Source organism: Muntiacus reevesi, chromosome 8 (genome assembly GCF_963930625.1).
Source record: "Muntiacus reevesi chromosome 8, mMunRee1.1, whole genome shotgun sequence".
Lineage (NCBI taxonomy): Eukaryota > Metazoa > Chordata > Mammalia > Artiodactyla > Cervidae > Muntiacus > Muntiacus reevesi.
In genome coordinates this window covers 87,277,427-87,304,661 of record NC_089256.1, presented here as the reverse complement: position 1 = coordinate 87,304,661, position 27,235 = coordinate 87,277,427, and the positions used below count along the sequence as shown (strand labels likewise).

The window sequence follows — 27,235 nt, the reverse complement described above, 5'->3', positions numbered from 1 at the left end:
TTGGAAGGACTGATGTTGAAGGTGAAACTCCAATACTTTGGCCACGTGATATGAAGAGCTGACTCATTTGAAAAGACCCTGATGCTGGGAGGGACTGGGGGAAGGAGAAGGGGATGACGGAGGATGAGATGGTCAGATGGTATCATCGACTCAATGGACATGGGTTTGGGTCAACTCCAGGAGTTGGTGATGGACAGGGAGGTCTGGCATGCTGCAGTTCATGGGGTCGCAAAGAGTTGGACAGGACTGAGTGACTGAACTGATACTGATATTCAATATTAGCCAGTAAATACATAATTCATTGGAAGGATTAATGCTGAAGCTGAAACTCCAATACTTTGGCCACCTGATGTGAAGAACTGACTCACTAGAAAAGACCCTGATGCTGGGAAAGACTGAAGGTGGGAGGAGAAGGGGATGACAGAGGATAAGATGGTTGGATGGCAACACCGATTCAAGACATGAATTTGAGTAAGCTCTGGGAACTGGTGATGGACAGGGAAGACTAACTAGAGTGCTGCAGTCCACAGGGTCACAAAGAGTCAGACACAACTGAGTGACTGAACTATATAATTCATTAACTGGAGGAGTTAATGTTCATACTTGAGGATAGAATTTATCAGGATCTATTCATTAGTATATATCTATTAATATCTAGTAATATAAGGAAAAACACTTATACACAAAAATAGGCAGTATTTTCTAGTAGATTTACAACAAATAGATCCTCACATTCAGGTCGATCATTTATAAGATGCCATCAGTGATCAGTGTACAAACATTGATATTAACAAGTCATTTCTGACATATATTACAAGCATGTATCCAAATACCCAAATGACTATAACTCAAAGCATGAGTTCATTTACTGAGCAAATGCAAAGAATGGCTTTCACCTTATAGCTAAGGCTTAAATCACCTTATAGCTAAGGCTTAAAATACACTTTAAAACTTCAAGTCCTAATGATCTGTAAACTTAAAGTACATTCATGTATAATCTGTAACAATATGGGGAAAAAATAAAGGTGATTATGGTGATGTGTCTTAATCCAAAAGTTAAAAATCAAAATACATTTCACATGAGGATTAAGTGAATTTTCTTTATTCAAGTAAATATTTTGATTATAATACATGACAATGGACAACCCATGAGATAAAGTACTGTAGTTTATCGTTTGGTGTGTTTCTATGATGATTTTTCAGGTGATTCTTCAGGATCTGACATCAATGCCCAACAAAGGCTTTCCAATGGCAAGCATGAGTTCTAGAAGCCAATGCCTCTGTTTCTTCAGATGCTTCAAATGCCATTTTCTCCTCCATTACTTACAAAAATACTACCCCAAAACTCAGTCTATGTCCTTAAATTAACAAAATCAAACATTAGATGCATTTTCCCACAAAGAGAATAGTTATTAAATAAGAGTCAACTTCCTAGCTCCTTTTCTCAAACTTTTGAAAGATTTATGTACTCTCTAAAGAGTCAAAGTACCATACAACACAAAACACGCATAGAACCTTATCACCAGGTACACATAATATACTGGAAATTGCTAAAGTACTCAAAACCTTAATTTTCCTGGGAAAGCAATTCTCCACTGGAAACTACAGTTTACAAACAGAAGGCTGTGCTTCAATAAGTGGAAAAATAGTACCTGATCTGGTATAAAGCAATTGTGAGATCTTTTCTATTAGAAAAGTGCTTAATTAAGAAAGATTTTCCAATACATAACCTGTCAAACACACAAAATGTCTTTGTCTCTCTCTTCAAAACATTAGTTTCTAAAACTACAGTATTATTAATTTAAATTTTACTTAATCAGTAAGTTTTACTCTTTTTTTTTCCCCTATCAATAACAAAAACAAACTACTTGAAGAAAAACATCTAATTTTTATTTTCAAAACTTTGCCAGGAATATACATACAACATTAAATTTGATGCCCTTGTGAGCTGTCCATGTGCCATGAAGTATTTATGACAAAAAAATGTATGCTTTAGGATAAGAGTTAAAAAGGAATCAAGATAGCTTCCAAAAAGGGGGAGGAGAAGGGGAATCAATAAATTAGAAGTCATAGCTTTCATTTTATAAAAAATAGTTTGAATAATCTTCTTATAAATCTTTAATGTTTACAAAAGCAGGAAACACATTTAAAATAGTCTTTAACACAGATTCATTAGCACAATGTGGTTATGGTCAGAAAATAACAACTAAAATGGTATTTCAGTAGTTTACATTCTCATCTCAGCAAATTCCACATAAAATTTAACCAATTTGCAATTCAAAATAAGATTTAACTGACAACAAGGCCAGACTAGTTGTGGATAGTACATGAATAACAAGCTATGTTCCATTTATCATATTTTACCAAAAATTTTAACATAGCTCAATGATAGGTCCTGATAACAATACTTGACTGCATGGTTATCATCCATGACTACTGCACTGCAGCTTAAAACATGCTTTGGTCAGCAAATTAAAAAGATATATAAATCAAACAACAAGACCAGAAAAGTTGTTTTAGTACCAATTCTCTGAACTTAAGTAAACTTTAAATACATTGACAAGATAAGGAAACAGTATATTTAAATATACAGAGAGGTTTCTATATTTTTAACCATTTGGCATTTTATATTAATAATTTCTTGTTTAAAATAATATTTTATACTCCTGTACACTGATTATCATAACTCTCTGAGTTAAAACTAAGTTAGAGTTACCTTCCTAGAATGTCCAGTAGTGAATGCATTACTTGTTTCTTTTGCATTTCCATGAAGATGGTCCTTCATCTTGTAATTTTTTAAGTTTTGGACCAAGAAAGAACCACCAACCAAATCCAATCAAAACACAAATAACAGATTCCACATAATAACCATCCAGTGCAGTAACACAAGAGCCACCGAGTTTTTTGCAAAGCTGTAAAAACAAAATTATAATAAATACTCCACAATTTCAAAATGGAAGTATTCAGCACTTTATATGTTTTTACTTTGTGATTTAAAGGATTAATCAAAACATTTTTGTGCTCAAACATTTCATTCAAGTGACAAAACAAGCTAATGTATCTTTTTTTAAATGTTAGATATATTTTTTATTACTACCCCCCAAAAAGAGGGGAACAGGGAACTGTTATAAAATTAAAGAGATGTAATAGGCAAAATAATAAAACACAGTAAAGGGAACTCACATGGACTCTAATTTAAACAAAACAACTATAAAAAGAAAAAAGGTATACACTCAAGAAGTATTTAAGGATACAGGGTCATGCTCGGGTCACAATGTTAAGTAAAATTTTGTTGTTGTTGTTCAGTCGCTAAGTCGTGTCCAACTCCTGCGACCCGCGGATTGTAGCCTGCCAGGCCCCTCTGTCCATGGGATTTCCCAAGCAAGAATACTGGAGTGGGTGGGTTGCCATTTCCTTTTCCAAAGTTAACGTATCTTAATCTATCTAACGCTACCAACAGTATTAGAAACAATTTTCAGCTCTTGCTGTAAACAATATTCATTTTCAAGATACAGCTTTTCATATTTGGAAGCGTGTAGAGATTTCCAATGAGTTTACTCTAGAAGTGGGTTAGCGTTACTTTGAAATAATTTACCAACAAACTACTAACCACTCAGTTTTAGCTCCATTTGTAACATGAACAGCCAATGGAATTTCCCTCCTTCTATCATTATTAAACTTAACTATTAATCATGTACTAACATCACATTCCTGTTGTACAGGACAATGGTACACAAGGTAGCGGAGATGTTCCTTCCTTGCTAAGAAGCAACTCCAAGTGAGCTCCTTTTACTGATCTGAGTGTGTTATACCCTCAGTTATGATGGGAAAGAAACAAACTATTAGAGACTCTGGGCAGATACGATTTAAAAAAGATGAAGTAACTCTAGAGGCAAAGTGAGGAAATGAGCACCTTAATATTCACTCACTATTACCTAAAAGTGCAACATACTCACCTCAACGGCATCAGGTGTTCGGCAATTCTGGTTCGATGCTCCTACACACTCTTTTACTGTGAGGGGATCTACCAGCCAAAGCGCTACCGTAGAAGGCCAGTTTCCTCCCAGGTTGGACACGGTATTTAAAAGGGTCATATATGTTCCGCCAATGAGGGGATCACTAACCTTCGCATTGAAAGCCATTATGGAAACATACATGCTGTACAATGTAACCTACAAGGGAAACATAAAACATCTTCAGGACAACTAAACTTTAGAAAGATATGGTCGAAATTAAGAACATTAAAAGCATAAATCTGAAAATTAATTTTCATGACTCTTATTAAACTCAAATCAACAAATACTAATGGAGCACCTGCTACAGGCCAGGCTTTAAGTCTGGTCACGGTAATACAAAGATGAATAAGATACAGTCCCTCTATGCCCTTGAAGAATTTATTCTAAGCTGGGAACACAGGGAATAAAGAAATACAATTAAATGCAGTAAATACTGTAAAAAGAGGAAGTGCATACATCATGCCATCAGGGCCTAAATAAATAGGAGATTAATTCTATCTCATGTACTCAGGAAGGCTCAATTGAGAATGACAAGTGAGGTGGCACTGAAGGATGCATGCAGGGGTAAGCAAAACTTCCCATTTATGCTACACCTAAATATAGCACGTGTGTGTGTATGTATCATGCATGTGAGCACTCAAATATTCAAAGGCAATATGAATATTTAAGTATATGCATACAACTTTCTTATATATAATTAAAAATTTACATGACAAACGGAAGAGGAAGATCTCCTTGAGAGGCAAAAAGTGCTTAAGCAGCAAGAATTAACCCTCCATTTAGGAACATGAAAACACAGGTTTGATCCCTGGTCAGGGAACTAAGATCCCACATGCCGAGGAGCAACTAAGTCCGGGTGCCACTGCTACTGAGCTTGCACGCTCTGCAGCCCATGCCACAACTAGAGAAGATCCCAAGTGCGACAACTAAGACCCAAGACAGCCAAATAAATATACGTGTGTGTGTGTGTGTATATATTTAAATCCACATGGTTTAAAGTTCATGAATTTTTTCAGTATCAGATTCATGCATAAATCTTAAAATTTATTATCTTTATTTTTAAGGCAACTGTAGAAAAACATCTTTATTTTACACAGGACAGTTTACTTCCCGGGTAAAACCATAGCAAGCTTACCTGATGTAAAGCGTAACTCAGCAGCACGACAATATAGTAATATATAGGGAATCCCCCTTGATGTTCCACTTTAGCAGTCCACCAGACCAGTAGAGCATATTCTAATCCAAACAATAATCTACAGAAAAAGAAAGAAAGGTGGAGTTGACTTCTATTTTAGGCTAAAAAAGAATAACAGAAACAGAAATCTGTGTGCCTACCATATGAAAGAAGCCTGAATCTAAAACCTGTTAGGAAGTTTAAAAGAGATAAAAGTGCATATAAATGATACAGAAGTTAAAGATGTTTTTCAAGCCTCTTTCCATATACACTCTATACATAGACACTAGTGATACTGATGGCTGTTCCTCATTTAACCTCTCTTATTTAGTAAGGTTTCATTTCATTTTTACCTGTAGGGCATGGCTTTGTAAAATATGTTTAGTGGCTGGGGACCTGCAGTGTATCTGCTGATAATCAGAGGCAGTATTATTTGCAAAGGAACCATTGGAACTGCCAATAAGGCTAAATGTTCTTTGGGTACTCCCTCTTCTACCAATTTCAGTCCTGTTACTGCATCTGCTGCTGAAAAACCAATCTGCAACATAAAAACAAAAAAATATTTTAATTTATGACTTATGAAATATTTTCCTCCAAGTATACATAAGTAATTTAGAAACCTCAGTATTATTAATGACTCATGCCAGTTAGAAGTAAGTATCATATTACTATATCTGGTACAACAATCAAGTTATGGAGGCATATTTAGCTCTATGGTCTACTTACAAATCTGAAGTGAAAACAAGTGAAAATTCAGCACTCTTATGAACTGTAATTTTAATTACAATTAAATTTCCATTTCAAAAAGTTCTGTCTTACAATGAACAGTGTTCAAGTCCAAACTTATTGCTCTGTATATTTTAAGTTTAAAAGAAAAGATTTTGACTCCAAATAAATCTGGTTAAAATGAAGTATCATTGCCACATACAGTACATATTTTTGATGATTTCTGACTGACAAAAAAAAGTCATCTAGCTTTTGAAAAGTAATTCTGAGAAAACATATCTAAGAGGTTGATTTAAATGATGGGTAAAAAAAGTATACTTAGACTAATTCTTAAAAACAACAACAAAAAAAGAGTAAGAATGCTAAAATATTGTAGTGGGTGAAAGTGTGAGGTGAAACAAGATATTTAGATGGTCTTAAAGTACTTCCCCATAAATGAATTTTTAATTACAAAAGGAAAAATAGTAATTTTGCAATGTATTAAACAAGGTAATCAAGGTTAACACAATAATTAATGGTTAAAGAAACATGATATGGCTCCTGATAAAATTCCCTGAAGATTCAAAGTATTATTTCTGTGATATTTCTGACATACATTCACAGAATGGACCTAAACATGAAGAAACATTAGACAAACATAAATGGAAGGCCATTCTACAGAATAACCGGCCTGTCTTCTTTAAAAGTGTCTAGGCCACTACACACAACTATATAGATAGATAACCAACAATGTACAGCACAGGAAACTCTACTCAATTCTGACAACCTATATGAAAAAAGAATCTAAAATAGAATGAATGGACCATCCCCATGGAAAAGAAATGCGAAAAGGCAAATGGTTGTCTGAGGAGGCCTTACAAATAGCTGTGAAAAGAAGAGAAGCAAAAAGCAAAGGAGAAAAGGAAAGATATTCCCATTTGAATGCAAAGTTCCAAAGAATAGCAAGGAGAGATAAGAAAGCCTTCCTCAGCAACCAATGCAAAGAAATAGAGGAAAACAATAGAATGGGAAAGACTAGAGATCTCTTCAAGAAAATTAGAGATACCAAGGGAACATTCCATGCAAAGATGGGTTCGACAAAGGACAGAAATGGTATGGACCTAACAGAAGCAGAAGATACTAAGAAGAGGTGGCAAGAATACACAGAGGAACTGTACAAAAAAGATCTTCACGATCCAGATAATCATGATGGTGTGATCACTTACCTAGAACCAGATATCCTGGAATGTGAAGTCAAGTGGGCCTTAGAAACCATCACTACAAACAAAGCTAGTGGAGGTGATGGAATTCCAGTTGAGCTATTTCAAATCCTCAAAGATGATGCTGTGAAAGTGCTGCACTCAATATGCCAGCAAATTTGGAAAACTCAGCAGTGGCCATAGGACTGGAAAAGGTCAGTTTTCATTCCAATCCCAAAGAATGCTCAAACTACTGCACAATTGTACTCATCTCACATGCTAGTAAAGTAATGCTCAAAATTCTCCAAGCCAGGCTTCAGCAATACATGAACTGTGAACTTCCAGATGTTCAGGCTGGATTTAGAAAAGGCAGGGGAACCAGAGATCAAATTGCTAACATCTGCTGGATCACTGAAAAAGCAAGAGAGTTCCAGGAAAACATCTATTTCTGCTTTACTGACTATGCCAAAGCCTTTGACTGTGTGGATCACAATAAACTGTGAAAAATTCTGAAAGAGATGGGAATACCAGACCACCTGACCTGCCTCTTGAGAAACCTATGTGCAGGTCAGGAAGCAACAGTTAGAACTGGACATGGAATAGACTGGTTCCAAACAGGAAAAGGAGTACATCAAGGCTGTATATTGTCACCCTGCTTGTTTAACTTATATGCAGAGTACATCATGAGAAATGCTGGGCTGGAAGAAGCACAAGCTGGAATCAAGATTGCTGGGAGAAATATTAATAACCTCGGATATGCAGATGACACCACCCTTACAGCAGAAAGTGAAGAAGAACTAATTAGCCTCTTGATGAAAGTGAAAGAGGAGAGTGAAAAAGTTGACTTAAAACTCAACATTCAGAAAACTAAGATCATGGCATCCGGTCCCATCACTTCATGGCAAATAGATGGAGAAACAGTGGAAACAGTGTCAGACTTTTTTTTTTGGGCTCCAAAATCACTGCAGATGGTGATTGCAGCCATGAAATTAAAAGACGCTTACTCCTTGGAAGGAAAGTTATGACCAACCTAGATAGCATATTAAAAAGCAGAAACATTACTTTGCCAACAAAGGTCCGTCTGGTCAAGGCTATTGTTTTTCCAGTGGTCATGTATGGATGTGAGAGTTGGACTGTGAAGAAAGCTGAGCGCCAAAAAATTGATGTTTTTGAACTGTGGTGTTGGAGAAGACTCTTAGAGTCCCTTGGACTGCAAGGAGATCCAACCAGTCCATCCTAAAGGAGATCAGTCCTGGGTATTCATTGGAAGGACTGATGCAGAAGCTGAAACTTCAGTACTTTAGCCACGTCATGCAAAGAGTTGACTCACTGGAAAAAACCCTGGTGCTGGAAGGGATTGGGGGCAGGAGGAGAAGGGGATGACAGAGGATGAGATGGTTGGATGGCATCACTGACTCGATGGATATGAGTTTGAGTAAACTCCGGGAGTTGGTGACGGACAGGGAGGCCTGGCGTGCTGCGACTCATGGGGTTGCAAACAGTTGGACACGATGAGCAACTGAACTGTATAACTGAATTACTTTGCTGTATACCTGAAACTAATAAAACACTGTAAGTCAATTATGCTTTAATAAAGTAAAAAAATAAAATATTTTTTAAAAGGTCCAGGTCAGACTTCTCTGGTGGTCCAGTGATAAAGAATCCCCCTGCCAATGCAGAAGACACCGGTTCAATCCCTGGTCTGGGAAGATTCCACATGCAACAGAGCAACTAAGCCCCACAACTACTGAAGCCCATGCTCCACAACAAGAGAGCCGACCGCAATGAGAAGCCAGTGCACTGCAACGAGGAGCAGCCTTCCACTCACTGCAACTAGAGAAAGCCTGCATGCAGCAATGAAGACTCAGCATAGCAAAAAATAAATCAGTAATTTTTCAAAAGGAAAATGGTATTGTATCAATTTAAACTTCCAGATTTTTTATCAAGTTCTGGCTTTGCAAGATGAAGTCCTTATTCTTAGGAGATACACTACATACTTCAGGCATTTATGGATAAAAGGGCATGATATGTACAAATTACTATCAAATACTTCATAAGAAATATGTAAAACAACACAATTTACAGAATAAAACAGTAGAGCTAAATATTAACAATTAATTATAGAATTTAGATAAACATATGGGTATTCCTTCAATTATACAAGTAAATTTTCAGTAAGTGAAAATATACAAATAAAAAAAATTTTAATGCTAAATATTGCTTCAAATACTTAACTTCTCAGAATGAAGCCAAACAGCAAATTTCACACAAAAAAATTAAAAGTCAAAGATATTTCATACTTTCTCTTTGTAACTTAAAAATGTATGAGATATCTGTAACACACATATCTAACAAAACCCCTCATACCCAGGAATATATAAAAAATACAAATTCTACAAATTTAAAGAAAGGGGGAACTCTGGATATTCAAATGGCCAATAACTATATGAGAAGATGCTCAATTTCTTTAGTCATCAGGGAAATGAGAAATTATAACCATAATGAGATGCTATGACATACCCACCAGAAAGGCTAAAGTTAAAAAGACAATATTATGGTTTCAAGGTTGTGTAATGGCTGAAACTCTCACAGTGCTTGTGGGAGGGAAAACTGGAACAATCACCTTGGAAAACTGTTTACAGTATACACTATGCATTTCTTATGGCCCAGCAATTCTACTCCGAGGTATTGATCCAGCAGAGATGTTTACCTACGTTCACAGAAGCGCTATCTATAATGGTCCAAAAGTAGAAATAACCGAAGCATCTGCTGACAGACTGGGATAAATAAACTGTGGTCTATTCCTACAAAGGAATATTATAAGCAACGAGATGAACAAACCATTGCTATAAATAACAATATGGATAAATTATACAAATATGATGTTGAGTAAAATAGTGCAAGAGCCAGAAACAAGAAAACATACTGGACACTCCACTTATATAAAACTGGAAAGTAGAGAAAACTAATCTATGATGTTAAAAGTTAGGAGAGATGTTACTTTTAATGAGGTTTACTTTAAAGGGGGAACACGTAATTCTAGACTCTGTATTTGAAGCAACTCCTTATATATTGCTGGTGACAGTATAAATTATAAAATCTCTTAAAAAGCAATTTAACAATCATATTCACTGAATCTATTGGAAGGAAAGAACCTAAGAATCTACTGGAAGGAAATATTCAGAACACCAAAGAATTACACACAAATATATTCACTAGTACATTTTTGTAATTAAAACAAATGGCAAATTAAATATACAACAATAAAAAAATGAGTAAATTATAGCACATTTATATACTGTAACAATTTACAGTTATTAAAAAGTATGTTATCAAATATTAATGATACAGGAATATGGGATAAGACAATAACAAGATAAAAATTACATACAATTTCACTTTTAAAGTATTTGTGTGTATGTAAGTATATTAACTATAGTAAATGTACTAATTATATTTATATATGTAAAGTGTGTTTATACACATGTGAATGCACATACATACATACATAGGGGAAAGTGGAAATATACCAAAAATATTACCAATGGTTATGTCTAAATGATATAATTAGATAATACCATTATCATAGTATTAACTTTCTTGAACCTTTTAGCATTTTCTAAAGTTGAACCTTAAGTTTAAACCTTCCTAAAATTTCCTAAAAACTCAACCTTCCCTATCACTAGAGAGGGAAAACTCACTATGTCAAAACAATTGAGACAATTTTTACTTTAGTGTTATCAAAATATAGCTATAAAAGTGTTTATGTAAAAAAAGTGTTTATGTAGATAGGTTTTAATATACAGTCCAAAAATTCTGTAACCAATTTTATATTTTAGGAATACTAATTCCAACAGTTCATTATAACAAAGTATACTTACCTTTCTTCTAGCATAATCTCTTTAAAATGTTTTCGAACTATAAAAAATTAAGACATCTTTATAGAAAAAACATATAGAATCGTCACTAAAACCTCTATTTGTTTGATGGTATATTTCCTTTTAACATTTTGAAATAGTTCAACTGATTTTTAAATAGACTTCTAATATTTATTTCCATATCTTTGTAAATTACATTCTAAGTAAGTAATTTCAATACCTTTGACATTAAGTATATACTCATTCTAATAGCAGAGTGCTGTTAGTTTTTCATGGCATTCATTTCCCTTCCAAGCATTAATTTCATTAAAAACACTCACATTGACTAGAAGTACTTCAAACTGGCATAATTTTTTCAAGATCCTAAGACATTTAGCTTAGTTTGCAATTATGTTTGATTTGATATCATCACATCTTTTTAAATCCATTTAGTAAATAAAGTATATTAGCTATTATTGTTAAATTCTAGTATTAGTGGAAAGGGACTTATGAAAACGCAACAGAAGTATTCCACGATACTGGTACTTGTAACAGAATGGGGGATTTGCTTTATAAATCTCTTACCTTTGCAGTTAGAATCAGAAGACAAAATGTCAGAACTGCGGGCATTTTTACAATTGCAAAAAGCAGCTTGTAAGTATCTGTGATCCCTTGAGTTTCTTCTTTTCCTACTGATACTTCTTTGTTTTCTTTTTTCAGAAGGGCAACTAAAGTTGTTGTTATCAAAAATACAGTTCCCCAGAAGAAAAGGAAATCTGAAATTTAAAATGTTTTATATCTATAATTAACATGTAAAATAACGTATCTTCACTGATACTAAATAATTCTGTACACAACTTTTTCTCAACTAAAATCTGTTAAAAAAAAAAAAAGTCAACACACAGGGCTTGTCATTGGCATCAGATCAGGCACAGCAGATACAAGACATTACACAGACCCAGAATAGACAGCGATACTCAACAAGGAAAAAGGAAAGCGTTTACTGGGTTGAATGAAATAAAAGTCCATTGTGTCATTTTATTTAATAAGGGCAGATGATTTTCATATCCCATAAGATCTATCAGTCATACTTCTTAAGCACCTAAATCATTTCAGTTATTAAATTTTGACAACTTAGACAACAAACAGATGATCATTTACATCAAATGTTCTGCCTTTTGTTTTTAAACTTCGTTTTTAATCTGTTTAAGAATAATATTCTGTTTCAATACTGTGAAACATAAACATGACACACACTTTTGGTTGAAGAGAGCTGGGCCACTGGCCAATAATTTAAACAAGCAGAGAGAGTGAATAATGTTCTAGAAGATTCTGCATAATAGCTAAAAATACTAATAAATGAGGCACTATTTCTTGAGTGCATACCATGTGCTATAAATGTGCTAAGCGTTTTACACATATCATTCCCTTTACTACAACTACACAATAGATGAAGTTACTACCAGTCCCAATTTTCAGATGATGAAACAGGCTGACAGAAGGTTGAAACACTGCCTGAAGTTACATTTGAAGTCAGTGCCTCTTTTTTTTTCATTTATTTTTATTAGTTGGCGGCTAATTACTTTACAACATTGTAGTGGTTTTTGTCATACATTGACATGAATTAGCCATGGATTTACATGTATTCCCCATCCCGATCCCCCCTCCCACCTCCCTCTCTACCTGATCCCTCTGGGTCTTCCCAGTGCACCAGGCCCGAGCACTTATCTTGTGCATCCAACCTGGGCTGATGATCTGTTTCACCATAGATAATATACATGTTTCGATGCTGTTCTCTTGAAACATCCCACCCTCGCCTTCTCCTGCAGAGTCCAAAAGTCTGTTCTGTACATCTGTGTCTCTTTTTCTGTTTTGCATATAGGGTTATCGTTACCATCTTTCTAAATTCCATATATATGTGTTAGTATACGGTAATGGTCTTTATCTTTCTGGCTTACTTCACTCTGTATAATGGGTTCCAGTTTCATCCATCTCATTAGAACTGATTCAAATGAATTCTTTTTAATGGCTGAGTAATATTCCATGGTGTATATGTACCGCAGCTTCCTTATCCATTCGTCTGCAAGTCAGTGCCTCATACAACCCATTTTAAAACCCGCATCTCCTTAACTACCCTGAGAATGCATCTGATTTTATCTCTATGAAACTTAATATATAACTCTCTCTCAGTTCCTTCATTTGTAAAGTAGGAAGACTTGCCTAGAAAATCCCAGGTGTTTTCCAGCCCTAACATTCTGGAATTGTACTCAACTTTACATGTGCTTGCTTTTTAGTTTATTACTAATGCAACACAATCAACTAACTGTTAATGTATTCTAGCCAACTTTTCCCAAAAAAGTAGACCTTCCTTAAGTCAAGTTTCTCGTCTATCAGTCTTCCCTGCTGTGCGAGGTGAAGGTTAATTACCATGGTTTAAACCTCGCTCACGATGAAGGCAGGCAGCATCACTTACTTAGATCAACTTAAAGCATGGCGTAGACCAAATTCACCTTAGTATTTACGTAGTCCTTTCTTATATGTTGGTTTTTTAAAAAATAATATACTTATTTATTTATTTGACTGCACCAGGTCTTAGTTGCTGTATGTGGATCTAGTTCCCTGATCAGGGATCAAACCTGGGATCCCTGCATTGGGAACATGGAGTCTTAGCCACAGGACCATCAGGCGAGCCCCCTATTTCATGTGATTTTTGTAGTCAACATGTGAGACAAGCAAAGCAGGCATTACTGCTATGAGAGACAGGGAAAAGCTCAGAATATTTAAATCTTTGCCATAGGTCCAATTAAGAGGCAGAACCTAAATCTTTTTATTTGGGTTCCATTATTTCATACTGCAGTTTTTTTTTTTTTAATACTGTTGAATTAAGAATCTACTAGGAGTTTCTGGTGGTCCAGTGGTTAAGAATCTGCCTACCAATGCAGGGAACATGGGTTTGATCCCTGGTCTGGGACGGTTCCGCATGCAGTGGGGGCAACTAAACCTGTGTATCATAGCTGCTGAAGCAACGTGCCCTAGAGTCTGGGCTCTGCAACCAGAGAAGCCACGGCAATGAGAAGCCCAGGTACCACACCTAGAGAGCAGCCTCTGCTCACTGCAACCAGACAGCGCGGCAACAAAGTCCCAGCGCAGCCAAAATAAATAAATAAATAAACTTTAAAAAACAGAAAAGAATCTACTGCTGCTGCTGCTAAGTCACTTCAGTCTTGTCCAATTCTGTGCGACCCCACAGGTGGCAGCCCACCAGGCTCCTCCATCCCTGGATTCTCCAGGCAAGAATACTGGAGTGGGTTGCCATTTCTTCTCCATTAGTCTCCAGAAGCGTAACCAAAAGTGAGGCTCTGCTATTCAAATTATGCAAATAAAAAAGCTAAATCTTCTCAAACATACATGGAAATATGTATTCTTAGGTGAATTCTTCTCTGCTTGGCAGGAATTTACACAGACGGACCCCAACTTATGAGGGTCTCACTTGAGATTTTTCAATTTTCCGATAGTGTGAAAGCAACATGTATTCAGTAGAAACTGCACTTCAAATTTTGATCTTTTCCCAGGCTAGCAATATTCATTATGGTCCTCTGCTGTGAAGCTGGGGCTCTCAGTCAGCTACACCATCACAAGGGTAAATGCACAACCATTCTGTACCCACTGTGTTTTTCACTTTCAGTACAGTTTCAATAATTACATGATATTCAACACCTTACTATAAGACAGGCTTTGTGTTAGATGATTTTGCCTCACTGTGGGCTAATGTAAGTGTTCTAAGCATGTTTAAGGTAGGCAAGACTAAGTTAAATGCATTTTTGACTTAAAAAATTTTAACTTATACTGGGCTTACTAGACATAACCCCATCCAAAGTTGAGAAGGATCTGTCATTAATTTTAGATATCAGAAGAAAAACAGGAAACAGGAAAAACTGAGATTCCTAAATGCAAAGGCATTCACTTTAAAATGCATTAATACACATCTTATGATTAAAGTTCATTAAAATAATATCATAATTTCTAGTTTGTATTAATATAGTTTTGAAATCTAGCTCAAAAACAATGAACAACAATTTAAGATTATTCTTATAATTGAGGCTAATGTTCATTATTTTTACATTCTTAATTTCATCTGTGAAATTGACAAATAAGGACATTTATGGAATGCCATCTATAATATTTATTCTCATTGGCAAAGTTCTTGTTCATTATTTGATTTAAATTAGCTATTCAAGAAACCCTGAAAAAAACTTTCACTGTCACCAGAAATTTCAATTAATGGGCTTTATAAAAATGTTAACTGAAAATTTAAAGTTTTAAATTATATACTACTTTCAGCAAAAATTTTGTTAGTATAGTATTTTTTGTTTAGTATATTCTCCCAGTTTTAATGAACAATATCTTCATCTAACTTTAAACTCTTTGATCCCAGTGGAGAGAGAGAAAAAAAAATTAATAAGAACAAGTTAAACAGGTTTCAGTACTGTTTGCAGATAAGATTAAGCAACAATTCACCAGTATTCAAAAAGGATGTAACAGTCAACTCCTGAGTGTCTATTATGCCAAGGCAAAACACAGGACAGTGCAATAAATCTCAAAATCACTCTCTAAGACAAGCATTATTATTCCTACCTTATACTCAGTGAAAGAGAATTACAAACCAGAAACTACCAGAGGGGGGATTCAAACTCAGATTTGATTCTGAAACAAGAATGTGTCCCATTATACTACCCAGATGCTCATATACACCTACTGCAAGTAAGCTCTCTTCCGATCAAACAGATAGGCTTGAGGAAAATGGTACTTATTTTAGCTCCAATTATGAAGTCTGGAACATAGATATTTGAGCAAACCTCTTTTAAACTGGTTACTTCTATTCATCCCTACCCACCTTCATCTCCCCATATGGGTGGTATATTATAAGGTACATAGACCAAGCATGGTACATCTTCCTAAACAGTTCATTTACTCAATAACTTGGAAATATTTTCATGAAAAATGATATTAAAGAAAAGGTAAAATCTCTAAGAATTTTTAAGGTAAAACATTAGATTTCCAAAAAATTTCAACCTTCGAGGCTTTGGACCAGGCCTCCAGACCCTTTGTGATGTAGGTTCATTCTCTTACACCATCGGAAAAGGTAGAAAAATTAAGCACAGTCTGATAACCACCATCGTTGGATCAGAACAGCTTCTCTCTAACTCTCACACTATGGGAATTAACTTGAGTCCTTCAGAAGTCAGTGGCAGGAAAAGAAACTTTCAGTTTCTGTTTTACATTACCATCAGGCCTTCCTTTTATCTTGCTTTCAGCACAGCTTTCCCTGCTCACAAGTCAGAATCTGAAGGGACTTTAGACAGCTATCATCAGTCCACTGCTTTCACTTTCACCATGGAAGAAACTGAAATAGAAATACTATGTATCTGGCCCTGGGTCACCAGCTAAGTCTCAACAAGAAATAGAACTTTCTTCTATGTCACAAACCACTCCCTTAAGCATTTGCTCAAAACATCTATGCCAAAGAGCACTCCCAGAAAATGCTGTTTTGGTTATACAATATATCTTATTTGAGGATTAGAATTTTTAAAGACAGCATGCAATGGAAAAATTGACTAAACACAAAGCTAATTTTGAAATCTTCAGAATCCTTTAGTTTTCTTAAGCCCTTAGAGAGGTGCCATATTTGAGATCACATACTTTTTCATTAACTCCAACAACGTTAGGTTCTCCTCTGGGGTAGAAGAAATGGTTTCTTCAATCAAGCACCAGATTAAGCAGCTGTCTGGTTATCAAGAGTCCCATTGTCCCAAAACATTAAACTCAGCCCAGGATGCAAAACTGAAGCTGAGACCAACAGATGCAATGCTTCCATCTCATGCTAACCCTGGAGCATGTATCACTGAGTAGAAGGAAATGAACCACTCTTTCCATGTTTTTAGGACTTCCCTTGTGGCTCAGCTGGTAAAGAATCTGCCTGCAGCACAGGACACCTGGGTTCAATCCCTGGGTTGGGAAGATCCCCTGGAGAAGGGAAAGGCTACCCACTCCAGTATTCTGGCCTGGAGAATTCCATGGACTGTATAGTCCGTGGGGTCACAAAGAGTTGGACACAACTGAGCAGCTTTTGCTTTTACTTTTCCATATTTTAAAATATGTTCAGGTCAAGCACAAAATCCATATTAATTAAACATACATATGTATCCCTACTCTGATGCTATGATAGTAGGTTCTTGCATTCAGTTTTCCTGACACCCCAAAATCACTTTAAGACAAAAGCTGAATTCTGACTTTTATAAGAGTTGACAGTAAGTATTCCAAACTATCACATGAAGATGCAGGGTACATCAGATTACCTGAAATGAAAAATAATGATAACATGAAATGCTGGCGAGGATGCAGAGAAACTAAATTGCTCATATACTACTGGTAAGGAGATAAAATTATATAGCTGCTCCAGAAAAAATTTGGCCAGTTCCTTTCAAACTAAAAATGCACTTACAAATAAACCAGCATTTGTACTCCTGGGCACTTATCTGAGAGAAATGAAGACTTATTTTCACATAATAATTATCGAAAAACTAGAAACTACTCAAATCACCTTCAACAAATGAGTGGTAAAACAAAGTGTGGTATGTCAAAAAAGATGGAATATTTCTCAGTAACAAGACAGAACAAATCACTGACCCATGTAACAACTTGGACAAACCTCAAAGAAATTATTCTAAGTGAAAAGAGCCAATCACCAAAGGATATATGCTGAATGATTTCACTTATGTAACATTTCTGAAACAACATAATTATAAAGATGGAAAACAGATTAGGGGCTGACAGGGATTAGGGATGGAGAGGAGGAAATGGGCACAGCTGTAAAGAAAGAACAGAAGAGTGTATGTGGTGAAGGTACAGCTGAGTATTTTGATAGGGGTGTTGGAGGTTATATAAGCTTAAATGGGATAAAACTGCATAAAACAATACACACATAAATGAGTGTATGTACAACTGCTGAAATCTGAATACTCTATGGATTGTACCAATGTCAATTTCTTGGTTATGATACTGTACTACAGTTATATAAGATTTTAACAGTGGAGACTAGGGAAAGGGTGCATAGGACTTCCCTAAACATTTCTCTGCAAGCTCCTATGAATCTATAATTATTTTAAAATAAAGTTTTTAAAAACTAGTGGGAAACTTAAGCAAGAAAAAGTTCTACCAAAAGTTCTATGACTGTGCTAGCAATAAGAAATACAGGTCTCAACACAACACTGTAAATCAACTATACTCCAATAAAAATTTTAAAAGTAAATTAAAAAACTTAGGTCTCAAACATAAGACAATATAAAATATCTAAAAGGAAAGAAATCCTTGGATGTGCTGAAATCAAGTATTCTATAGCTTTAACTGATGACAACTGAAATTCAGCTATCATGTTCAAAAGTAAAGGGAAAAAAGTGAAATTTTAAAAGTTTTTCTTACTTAACACCAAACCAAGAAATACAAATTCTAGAAGGTAACAAACGTCTTGCTTTCTGAATATGCATCCTATTCTTAATAAACATTTCAGCATGCACACTGACATATAAAATACACATTTGTGATCTCCCATATCAAGATATGGGTATGGGAGATCCAAGGCAACCCACTCCAGTATTCTTGCCTGGAGAATCCCGTGGACAGAGAAACCTGGCGGGCTACTGTCCACAGAGTCACAAAGTGTCAGACACCACTAAAGCAACACGGCATGCACACACGTGCATGTGTAAGATATAAACTCCACAGTAAAAAATATAAAATAATGAAGAGAACATGAATAAAATGCAAGATTTATCCCAAATTATATTTAAAACAACAGATGAAATCAGGGGTTTTATATTTTTCATTTTTAATTTTCTAGGAGTATCTTGTATTAAGTCTATTTTTCTTTCTCCAATAAAGAGTTTTTAGGAACACTATAAATGAAAGTAGAAGACTGTAATTAGTGAGGTTCTATAATTCTTTTATTGATAAATTTACATACTAAAGGCTAATTCAACTGGCCTCCAAGTATATTTCGATGAAATTAGAAGTGAAATTCAACATATACCAAATAAGGCATATACCAGATAAAATCAAACGCGTTTTTACTTTACAGTGTATTTCGTAAGTTGGCTTTTATGCAGCCCATCCTCAAAACTCCACAGTTCTTTACTGGGCAAAGAAAGCTTATAGTACCATTTCTCCTTTGCTTTGTTTTAAAAAAGAAAAAAGGCTTCAGACCTCCTTTCTGGGGTACGGTCTCCAGCTTTTAATGTTTAATCTCTCCTGAATCTAGCAGCCCCAGCTGTTGTGTTGTTTAGTCACCACGTCACGTTGGACTCTTCTGCAACGCCATGGCTGCAGCCCACCAGGCTCCTCTGTCCATGGGATTTCTCAGGCAAGAATACTGGAGTGGGCTGCCATTTCCTTCTCCAGATCTTCCTGACCCAGGGATTGAATCTGTGTCTCTTGCGTCTCCTGCACTGGCAGGTTCTTTACCACTAGTGCCTCCTGAGAAGCCCAGACCTGAGGCTACCTACCTGCCTTTAAAAGAGCATGAGTTTTTCAGCTCATCATTGTCCTCTCCAATAACTACAGTCCTGCACTAACTCATTTTAGTTGGCAAAACTCCACTATAAATTACTTGTGGGCAGACAATGGCCAGGTTTTAGTCATCAAATTATAACACCTGTCATATTACCAGTACCAAAAAGGGAGTCAATGCTGAGTAAATAAAAAGATATGGATCACTTTAAAAACAAAATAACAACAAAAAAACCCCTTAATCTGTCACTTTTGAGCATCTGGCATTCTGGGAGCATGCTGATATTTTTTTTTTAGATATCAGCAGCCAGACTGCTGATTTCTCTGGTAGAAAAAAGCCCAATCAGCATGTATTATATTTAGGTTTTGAAGCTTTCCTTGAAATTTTCCTAAGTTTCTGACAACTGAAGGAAAAACACCAAACAAAGAGTCAGGAAATCTAAAGTTAGTGAAGTCACTCAGTCGTGTCCGACTCTTTGCGACCCCATGGACTGTAGCCCACCAGGCTCTTCCGTCCACGGGATTCTCCAGGCAAGAATACTGGAGTGGGTTGCCATTTCCTTCTCCAAAGCCATAAGTAAATCTCTATCTCTAACTAGCCAGTTAAGAGTTTCCTTATCAGTTTCCTCATCTATAAGAATGAAAGGATGCAAATATACCTTTTCAAGTCATAAAACTTTATGTTGCAATCTCTGTGTTCTTCTGGGTTACTCTCACATTTCTTTTTTACTCTCACATTTCTTGAAGCTTAAAAGGTTGCCTCTTTTCACTACTAAAGATCCTTGAAAACCAAGGGGGCAGGATCAAAAGGAGGTTACCTCTGGGTTAAGGACTTCTTTCTAAGGGATTCTATTAAATATTTTCATCCTATCCTTTCATTCTAAATTTACTATTTAGATTACTGCCTTCTTGACGTAAAAACTGTTCTTTCTGAATGTATTCTATCTCTATATATCTGTAGCTCAAAACAAAGTGCTAATCACAGAATATATTTCAGAATTTTAAAAAAATAATTATGCCTCTTTTAAAGTTTCTCATTTTGTAAACAGTCACCTCAGTGTTTGCCTCTTCTATTACCTAAGCAACTGTATTCCCTTCATGATTCTCTCTGTGCTCTCTAAATTCCTCAAAGCCACTGGTTCTTCTCAGTTATACTACGTTCCCCCACCCGCACACACAAAAAAACAAAACTATGAATGTGGTATGTACAGTTGTACAAAGAAGAATGAAAAAAGCAGGAATTCCTCAATTCTTATCAAAATGCTTGAACCCAAAACAGCTATACACTACGGATATAAAAGTTCAATTAAAAAGTAAGCCATTTTTACAGTTTCCTGGAGAACACAGTTCAAATTCCAAAAAAAAAAAACAGCTATTCAAAATAATAAACCAGCGTAAATAAAAATCTAGTGGTACACTTCTAATCTTCCCAAAGGGGCACGGTTGTGGCTGAGGGAGGATATAGCTATCATGGTTCTTGAATGGATAACAGCATTCTCTGGAATGATATTGTATTAGTCACTTGTTTAACACACAAGAAAGCTCTAATTTACTCAGTAATTTAGCTACCATAGCCTCTTCAATCTTGATTTCTCTACTGAGGCTTTCCCATAATAAGGAACACACCATCCTATTAGCACTTTCTGGTGATATGAACAGTCCCAATAAAAAGCAAAAAGTAAAACATATAAAAAGCAACAAGGTGCTGATATGATGCATTCACAAAGTATTTCTGAGCAGAAAATTATCCAAGGAGCAGGAGTGCTACCCCAGAACACTAAGAGACAAATCTGTCTAGGTGCATAGCAGTATCACTCAACCATCTTCAGCCTTAAACCGACTGAGGAAAAGTAGAACTATTATTTCATCAGTAATAGTGGTTCACTAGCAGTTTGAAGTAGAAAGGGAGTCCCTTACAGGATGTAGGGATGTGATGGGGGTGTATACAATTTCAGAAATACAGTTGTGAATCCCTTCCTCCCTTCCCTGAATGTTAAAATTTAAATCCTTAAAATTCCCTCACCACTCACCTTGTTGTTGTTTACTCACTAAGTCGTGTCCAACTCTTTTGTGCCCCATGGACTGTAGCCTGCCAGGCTCCTCTGTCCATTCCCAGGCAAGAATGCTGGAGTGGGGGTTGCCATTTCCTTCTCAAGGGGATCATCCTGACCCAGAGACTGAACCCTCATCTCCTGCATTGGTAGGCAGATCCTTTACCACTGAGCCACCACGGAAGCCCCCACCATTTATGTCATAAATACCCTGACATTTACCTTTTGGGAATCCCCTAATGCTAGGAAGAGGAGTGAAAGTAGCTGTTTAAACTTCAATAGACAATCATCATAAATTCATCCTATATTCATCATCACTACCAGAATTAAGAACTTTATTACAGTCCCAGTGTTGTTCTTGATATTGATAACTTTATAGTTTCTTCGTTTTCAGGAAAGTTAAACACCCCCCCCCAAAAAAAAAACAACCCCAAAACAAAAAACCAGAAAACATTACCGGGCCATATATTATGCTCATGTAGAAAGAGACGGAAATCTGTAGAATTCACAACTTCCTACAGGACAAACTTTAAACTTTTACTGGTAGCAACTAAACAATTTGGTCAACAATCTTTAATTTGGTCACAACCTTTTGCTACCATTTCCCAAAATCATATGCCACAAACCAGTGCTTCAGGCATTTAGAACACTGTATGTACAGTCCTGTATCTTTTGGTACTTTGCTGCTTCACTGCATTTTCAGCTTGTGTTTGGTGGCTTCTGGAACTTTACTTACCCATATCATGAAATCTTATTCAACAAGGGCAAATGTAAAGCCTGACTCTCACGAGCTCTTTTTGAGGGCTGGAATTAGCTTCAATCACAGAAGGCCCTTTGAACTCCGTCACTTAGCCCACTCACTAATGTTTCAATGGATTAACCCTGTTCCATTCATCAGAAGACTAGATGAAATAGAAAGGGGGTCTTGGTATAAGAGTAAGGGTAGGAATGGACTAGAAAACATGGAGCTAGAAATCTCAATCTACAAAAGACAAAAGGAAAACTATAGAGTCAGGCTGGGTTCATGTGTTCACACCAGCCAGACTTTTAAAAAACGTGCACTAAGTATTATTATGCAAGCGCCGAGATAGCCTTAGACTCCGAGTTTTGTTTGCTCTTACACAACAATGTTTGTTGGATGAGCTGCCTTTCCCTGCTCACTTCAGAATACGGATCAATTATGATTGCTTTAATGTAATCATTCTGGCTGAAGCTCATATTAACAGAACAGATAACTTACCTTGGATCTTCTCCCATAATATGATTTCCAGTTCATTAAATAATGGTTCTAACACACACTGTCACACAGTCGAAAGGATTTATAAACGTACAATAAACCTAACAGCATAATAAATACACTACCTGAAAGAGTGACGATTCCCCTGGGTTGAGGCTCAAATCGCAAGTATTTGTTACAAAAGTCGGCAGATTCAAGGGCCAAAAACAAAACATTGCCCAAAAAGTAGCCGGCTGTTTGGCCCACTGAATTGCAAGTAGAAGCATAACCCACGTTTTCCCGGGATAACATAGTTAACGCCCAACCATCCACAGCGATGTCCTGGGTGGCTGCCAGGAACTCAAACAAAAAGAATGTCACAGTGAGAGCAACTACGTCGGGGGTTCTGCCATCTGTATTTCCGAGCAAATGGTCCACTTGAGTGGAGAGATAGATCATGAAGAATCCCAATATATACTGTGTTGGGACAAGCCAAGATTTGCGACGACCGAAGTTCTTAAAGTAAACCGCATCAACCAATGGGGCCCAGAGCAATTTGAGACTGAAGGGCCAAAAGACAAAACTGAAGAACGCTTGATCTGTATAGCTAACATTTTTGCTCTGCAAAATGAGTGGGATGCTTCCCGCCAAGCCCAGTGGAATGCCCTGAAGTACGTAAAGAAAGAGCAACAGCAAAATGCTGCTCAATTCCGCCCGGCAGCTCCGTGGGGTTTTTGAGAAATCAACGGTGCTGATATCCCGAAGAAGAGCTTCTTTGTCCCCTTCCCCGCCCACCACCTCCGGAAGACTATCATCCCAGGAGCCCGGCGGCAGAGGACCACTCTTCAAATCTAGAGAGTGGTTGAAAGTCCCTGGCCGTCGTTGACGACTGTTGTCCTTGTGGGAGACGGTGGGTGACATATCAGAGACGATGCAGAGCCCCGTTTGCGGGGGGCCGGGGCTGAGCGTCTTGGATCCGTCTAGTCCCAGGTCCAAGGCTGTCGCTCTGGACCGGGGTCTCTATGGCTCAGGGAGGGGAGCAGGGCGCGGGTTGATAAGGGCACTTCTTACTGTGGCCCGCAGAGCTGAAGCCGGGAGCCAGTCCGCTGGCTGGAGGCCCAGGCAAAGCCCAGGTAGGTGCCCCTTGGAGCGGCGTCAAGGAGCCTGAAGAAGCCCCCCGGGCAGCCGCGCCGGGGTCTGGGCTGGAGGACCGGGCCGTGGTGCTGCTGTGGAAACGGGGCCCTAGCTCCGGCGAGGCCAAACTGCCAGTCCAGCCGGCCCACGGTCTTCTCTCGCCGTCACCGATGCAGCCGACAGCACTTTCTCCACCGGACACCACAGACATCTGATAACTTCCTGTCTGGAGCTTCAGGAAGTGGTCCTATTCTCAAATAAGTCCTGAACCCGCCTCCGGGGCAAGCCAATCAGGACACGCTCTCGTGGCCCAGTTCGGAAACAATGCTCGGTAGGAACCTGAAGCCCCAGTGGCCGAGACCTCTTGGGAGGATTAACGCGAACGCACCGTGCGGCCGGGGCGGGGCCTCGCTCGAGCTCCGGCACTGTGAGCGCATGCGACCGTCTGGAAGGCGTGGGTCTCGGTCATTGGGCCCCTGCAGGCACGTGAGGGCGGATTCAGCTGGGCCTGTGCCGACAGCCAAAGGTTCTACGGTGCAGCCTCTGATTCCCGGTGACTCAGCGAGGGCTTGTCACTAAGCTCAGTTCAGTTTAGTCGCTCAGTCGTGTCCCACTCTTCGCGACCCCATGGACTGCAGAACGCCAGGCCTCTGTCCGTCACCTACTCCCGGGGCTTGCTCAAGCTCCTGTCCATCCAGTCGGTGATGCGATCCAACCATCTCATCCTCTGTCGTCCCCTTCTGCCTTCAACCTTTCCCAGCATCAGGGTCCCTTCCAATGAATCGGCTCTTCGCATCAGGTGGCCAGAGTATTGGAGCTTCAGCTTCAGCATCAGTCAGTCCTTCCAATGAATATTCAGGAGTGATTTAGTCACTAGGCTGGAGGTGGGCAAAGCCCAAACAATGGCTGGGTATTTTGTGATGCTCCTGCTTTCGTGGGCCGGGTAGAAACAGTGAGTGACTGAGTTTATGGAATTTACTTAGCAGGCAGAGACGCTCTGTGCCCTCCAAAGGATATAAAAGAGTCCTGGCTAAAGGCGAAGCGCCTTCCTTACAGTACCTCCTTATTCCTGGTATGAGTGAAACTGCTCAAGGCGCGCTAGATTTCTTCGTAGTCTGTTTTTAAAGTGGGGGAAGAAGTGTAGGGGAACTGATGTCTGGATAACTAGTTAAATTGGATAGATTGGAATGATAAGATTCCTCATCGTTCTATTTTTTAGTTACTGTAAAAGATCTAGTGAAAACCAAATATTAAAATTTTGTTTCTTGTTAACAGGTGTGCGTTATTGACATGATCACGGAGAACTTAATCTTGAGCAACCTGTAGCGCCTGTTTGCAGGGCAGCAATAGAAACGCAGAGCGGAACACTGGTGGTAGCCACAGCGGGCAAGGGGAGGGTGGGAGGAATTGGGAGATTAAGTTTTACGTAAATACACTATCATGGGAAGTGGGAACCTGCTGTATAGTACAGGGAACTCTGCTCACTGCTCCCTAAAGACTAAGGCGGGTGGGATGGGGTGGGGGGAGGGAGATCCAAGAGGAAGAGGATATATGTATACATATAGCTGATGCATGTCATCCAACAGTGGTAACGTAACACAACGTTGTAAAGCAATTATACTCCAATGAAAAAGTAGGTTACAAAGACAAAAAAACACAAAACTTAAATACTAAAATTAAAGAGGGATCTCCCTGGTGGTCTAGTGGTTAAGCCCCATGGCTTGGCCAAAAAGAAAAATGCATAATTCAAGATAAACATACTAACCTTTACACCATTTAAGAGATAAAGCTTCTTATTGTTGGCCTCTTCCATATACAAATGTTGAAATTTTGGTAACTGTTTATCTCAAAATTATTCAGGGAAAAAAGATTGGCTTCCTGAAGACGGACCTTAAATTTGAATTAAAAAGTTACACATTTATTAAATGTAACCTAGAATTTACACATGAAACCAAGCTATACAAACAATGCATTTCTGAAAACTAACATTCTGCAATGTTTTGGCAAAGTTTTTGGAAAAGTTTTGGCAGAGATGGTAGTTCTCAGGTGAAATTCCATTTATGAGCATCAAAGGTCTATGTACTTGCTGAGAATTTTTTTCAAGTACTTAGGCATATTAAGTTAAAAGTAAATACTTGCTGAATAATGAATTATGTAATAGAAAGTTTAATACTAAGCTAGTAAGTATGTAAGTGGAAATTATTTCTATTTCAAGACTAATTTTATAACATATTACAAATTCCTATTCATATTGTCAACATCCATTTAGATTTACATATTGCAGAATAGCTATCTGTGTGTGTGCTTTTTATCTTGCCCATAAGTTCTTGGTGTAGTCATGATTAAATTTTATTCAATTTTTCTATGGTTAGAGAATTTCTTTCATTATTTTTAAAAAACAGGATGTATAGGTAAACTGAATCCTTGCATGTTAAAAAAATGTGGTTGTTGACTTCCAACTTCTACTATTACTAATAAGGAAGAAATATTCACCTAATTTTATTTCTTTTCTAAATAGCTTGTTCTTTCTGTCTGATACTAAAGATTTTTTCTTAATTTCTCGATGTGCCTTTTAAAAAATAAATCATAATCCTTTCTGGTTATATTCATTATCTATTACTGAGTAACATATTACTTCAAAACTTAGCACTTTAAGAGAGTAAACATTTTATCTCACAGTTGTTGACTAGGAGTTCAGAAATGGTTTATCTGGGTGTTTCCAGCTTAGTATCTCTGACAAGGTTGCAATGAGATGTCAGCTGGACCTTCCAATCATCTGAATGCTTGACTGGGGCTGGAGAATCCATTTCCAAGATGGCTCACTCATGGCCGTTGGAAGGAGGCCCCAGTTCCTTACCATGTGAAGCTCCCTGTAAAACTGATTAGATAGTTTTCCAACATCGTGGTTGGTCTCCTGCAGAGCAGTTTGTTTAGGAGAAAGAGGGAGGAAGAAGTTACAATGGTTTTATGACTCAGTCTCAAATGTCAAGTACTGTCACTTTTTTTTAGATCTCCACTATGTACCATTCATCAGAAGCAAGTCATAAAGTCCAGCCAACACTCAAGGGAAGGAGAATAAAGCTCCACCTCTTGAAGGGAGACTTCCCTGGGGTCAGGCAGTAAAGTGTTCTTGAAGAGAAGAATGTCAAAGGATTTGTAAATAGAGTTTAATCTGTCACACTGGGAGTCAGTGAATCATTTCAATCTGAAGATAAAAATCTTCCTTCAGTTCAGTGAAGTTTTCTTGTATTATTTAAAAAAATTACATGTAATAATTTATCTATAGATTTTTAAGGGCTTTAAAAAGTGAGACATTCTCAT

At 37.4% G+C, this 27,235-nt stretch overlaps 1 protein-coding gene across 2 annotated transcripts; it reads right to left on the bottom strand.

The window, feature by feature from the left end:
• Positions 1-1,080: 1,080 nt before the first annotated feature.
• Positions 1,081-23,708, bottom strand: SLC33A1 (solute carrier family 33 member 1). Of its 2 annotated transcripts, XM_065942801.1 has the most exons (6): positions 22,927-23,708; positions 11,537-11,727; positions 5,544-5,728; positions 5,152-5,269; positions 3,957-4,172; positions 1,081-2,912 (listed from the first exon to the last, which is right to left on the bottom strand). In XM_065942801.1, the coding sequence occupies exons 1-6, from the start codon at positions 23,699-23,701 to the stop codon at positions 2,745-2,747; spliced, it is 1,653 nt and encodes a 550-aa protein (XP_065798873.1). In that variant the 5' UTR covers positions 23,702-23,708; the 3' UTR covers positions 1,081-2,744. The 2 variants fall into 2 exon arrangements, with proteins under 2 accessions (XP_065798873.1, XP_065798874.1); XM_065942802.1 differs by lacking the exons at positions 5,152-5,269; positions 11,537-11,727.
• Positions 23,709-27,235: the final 3,527 nt, after the last annotated feature.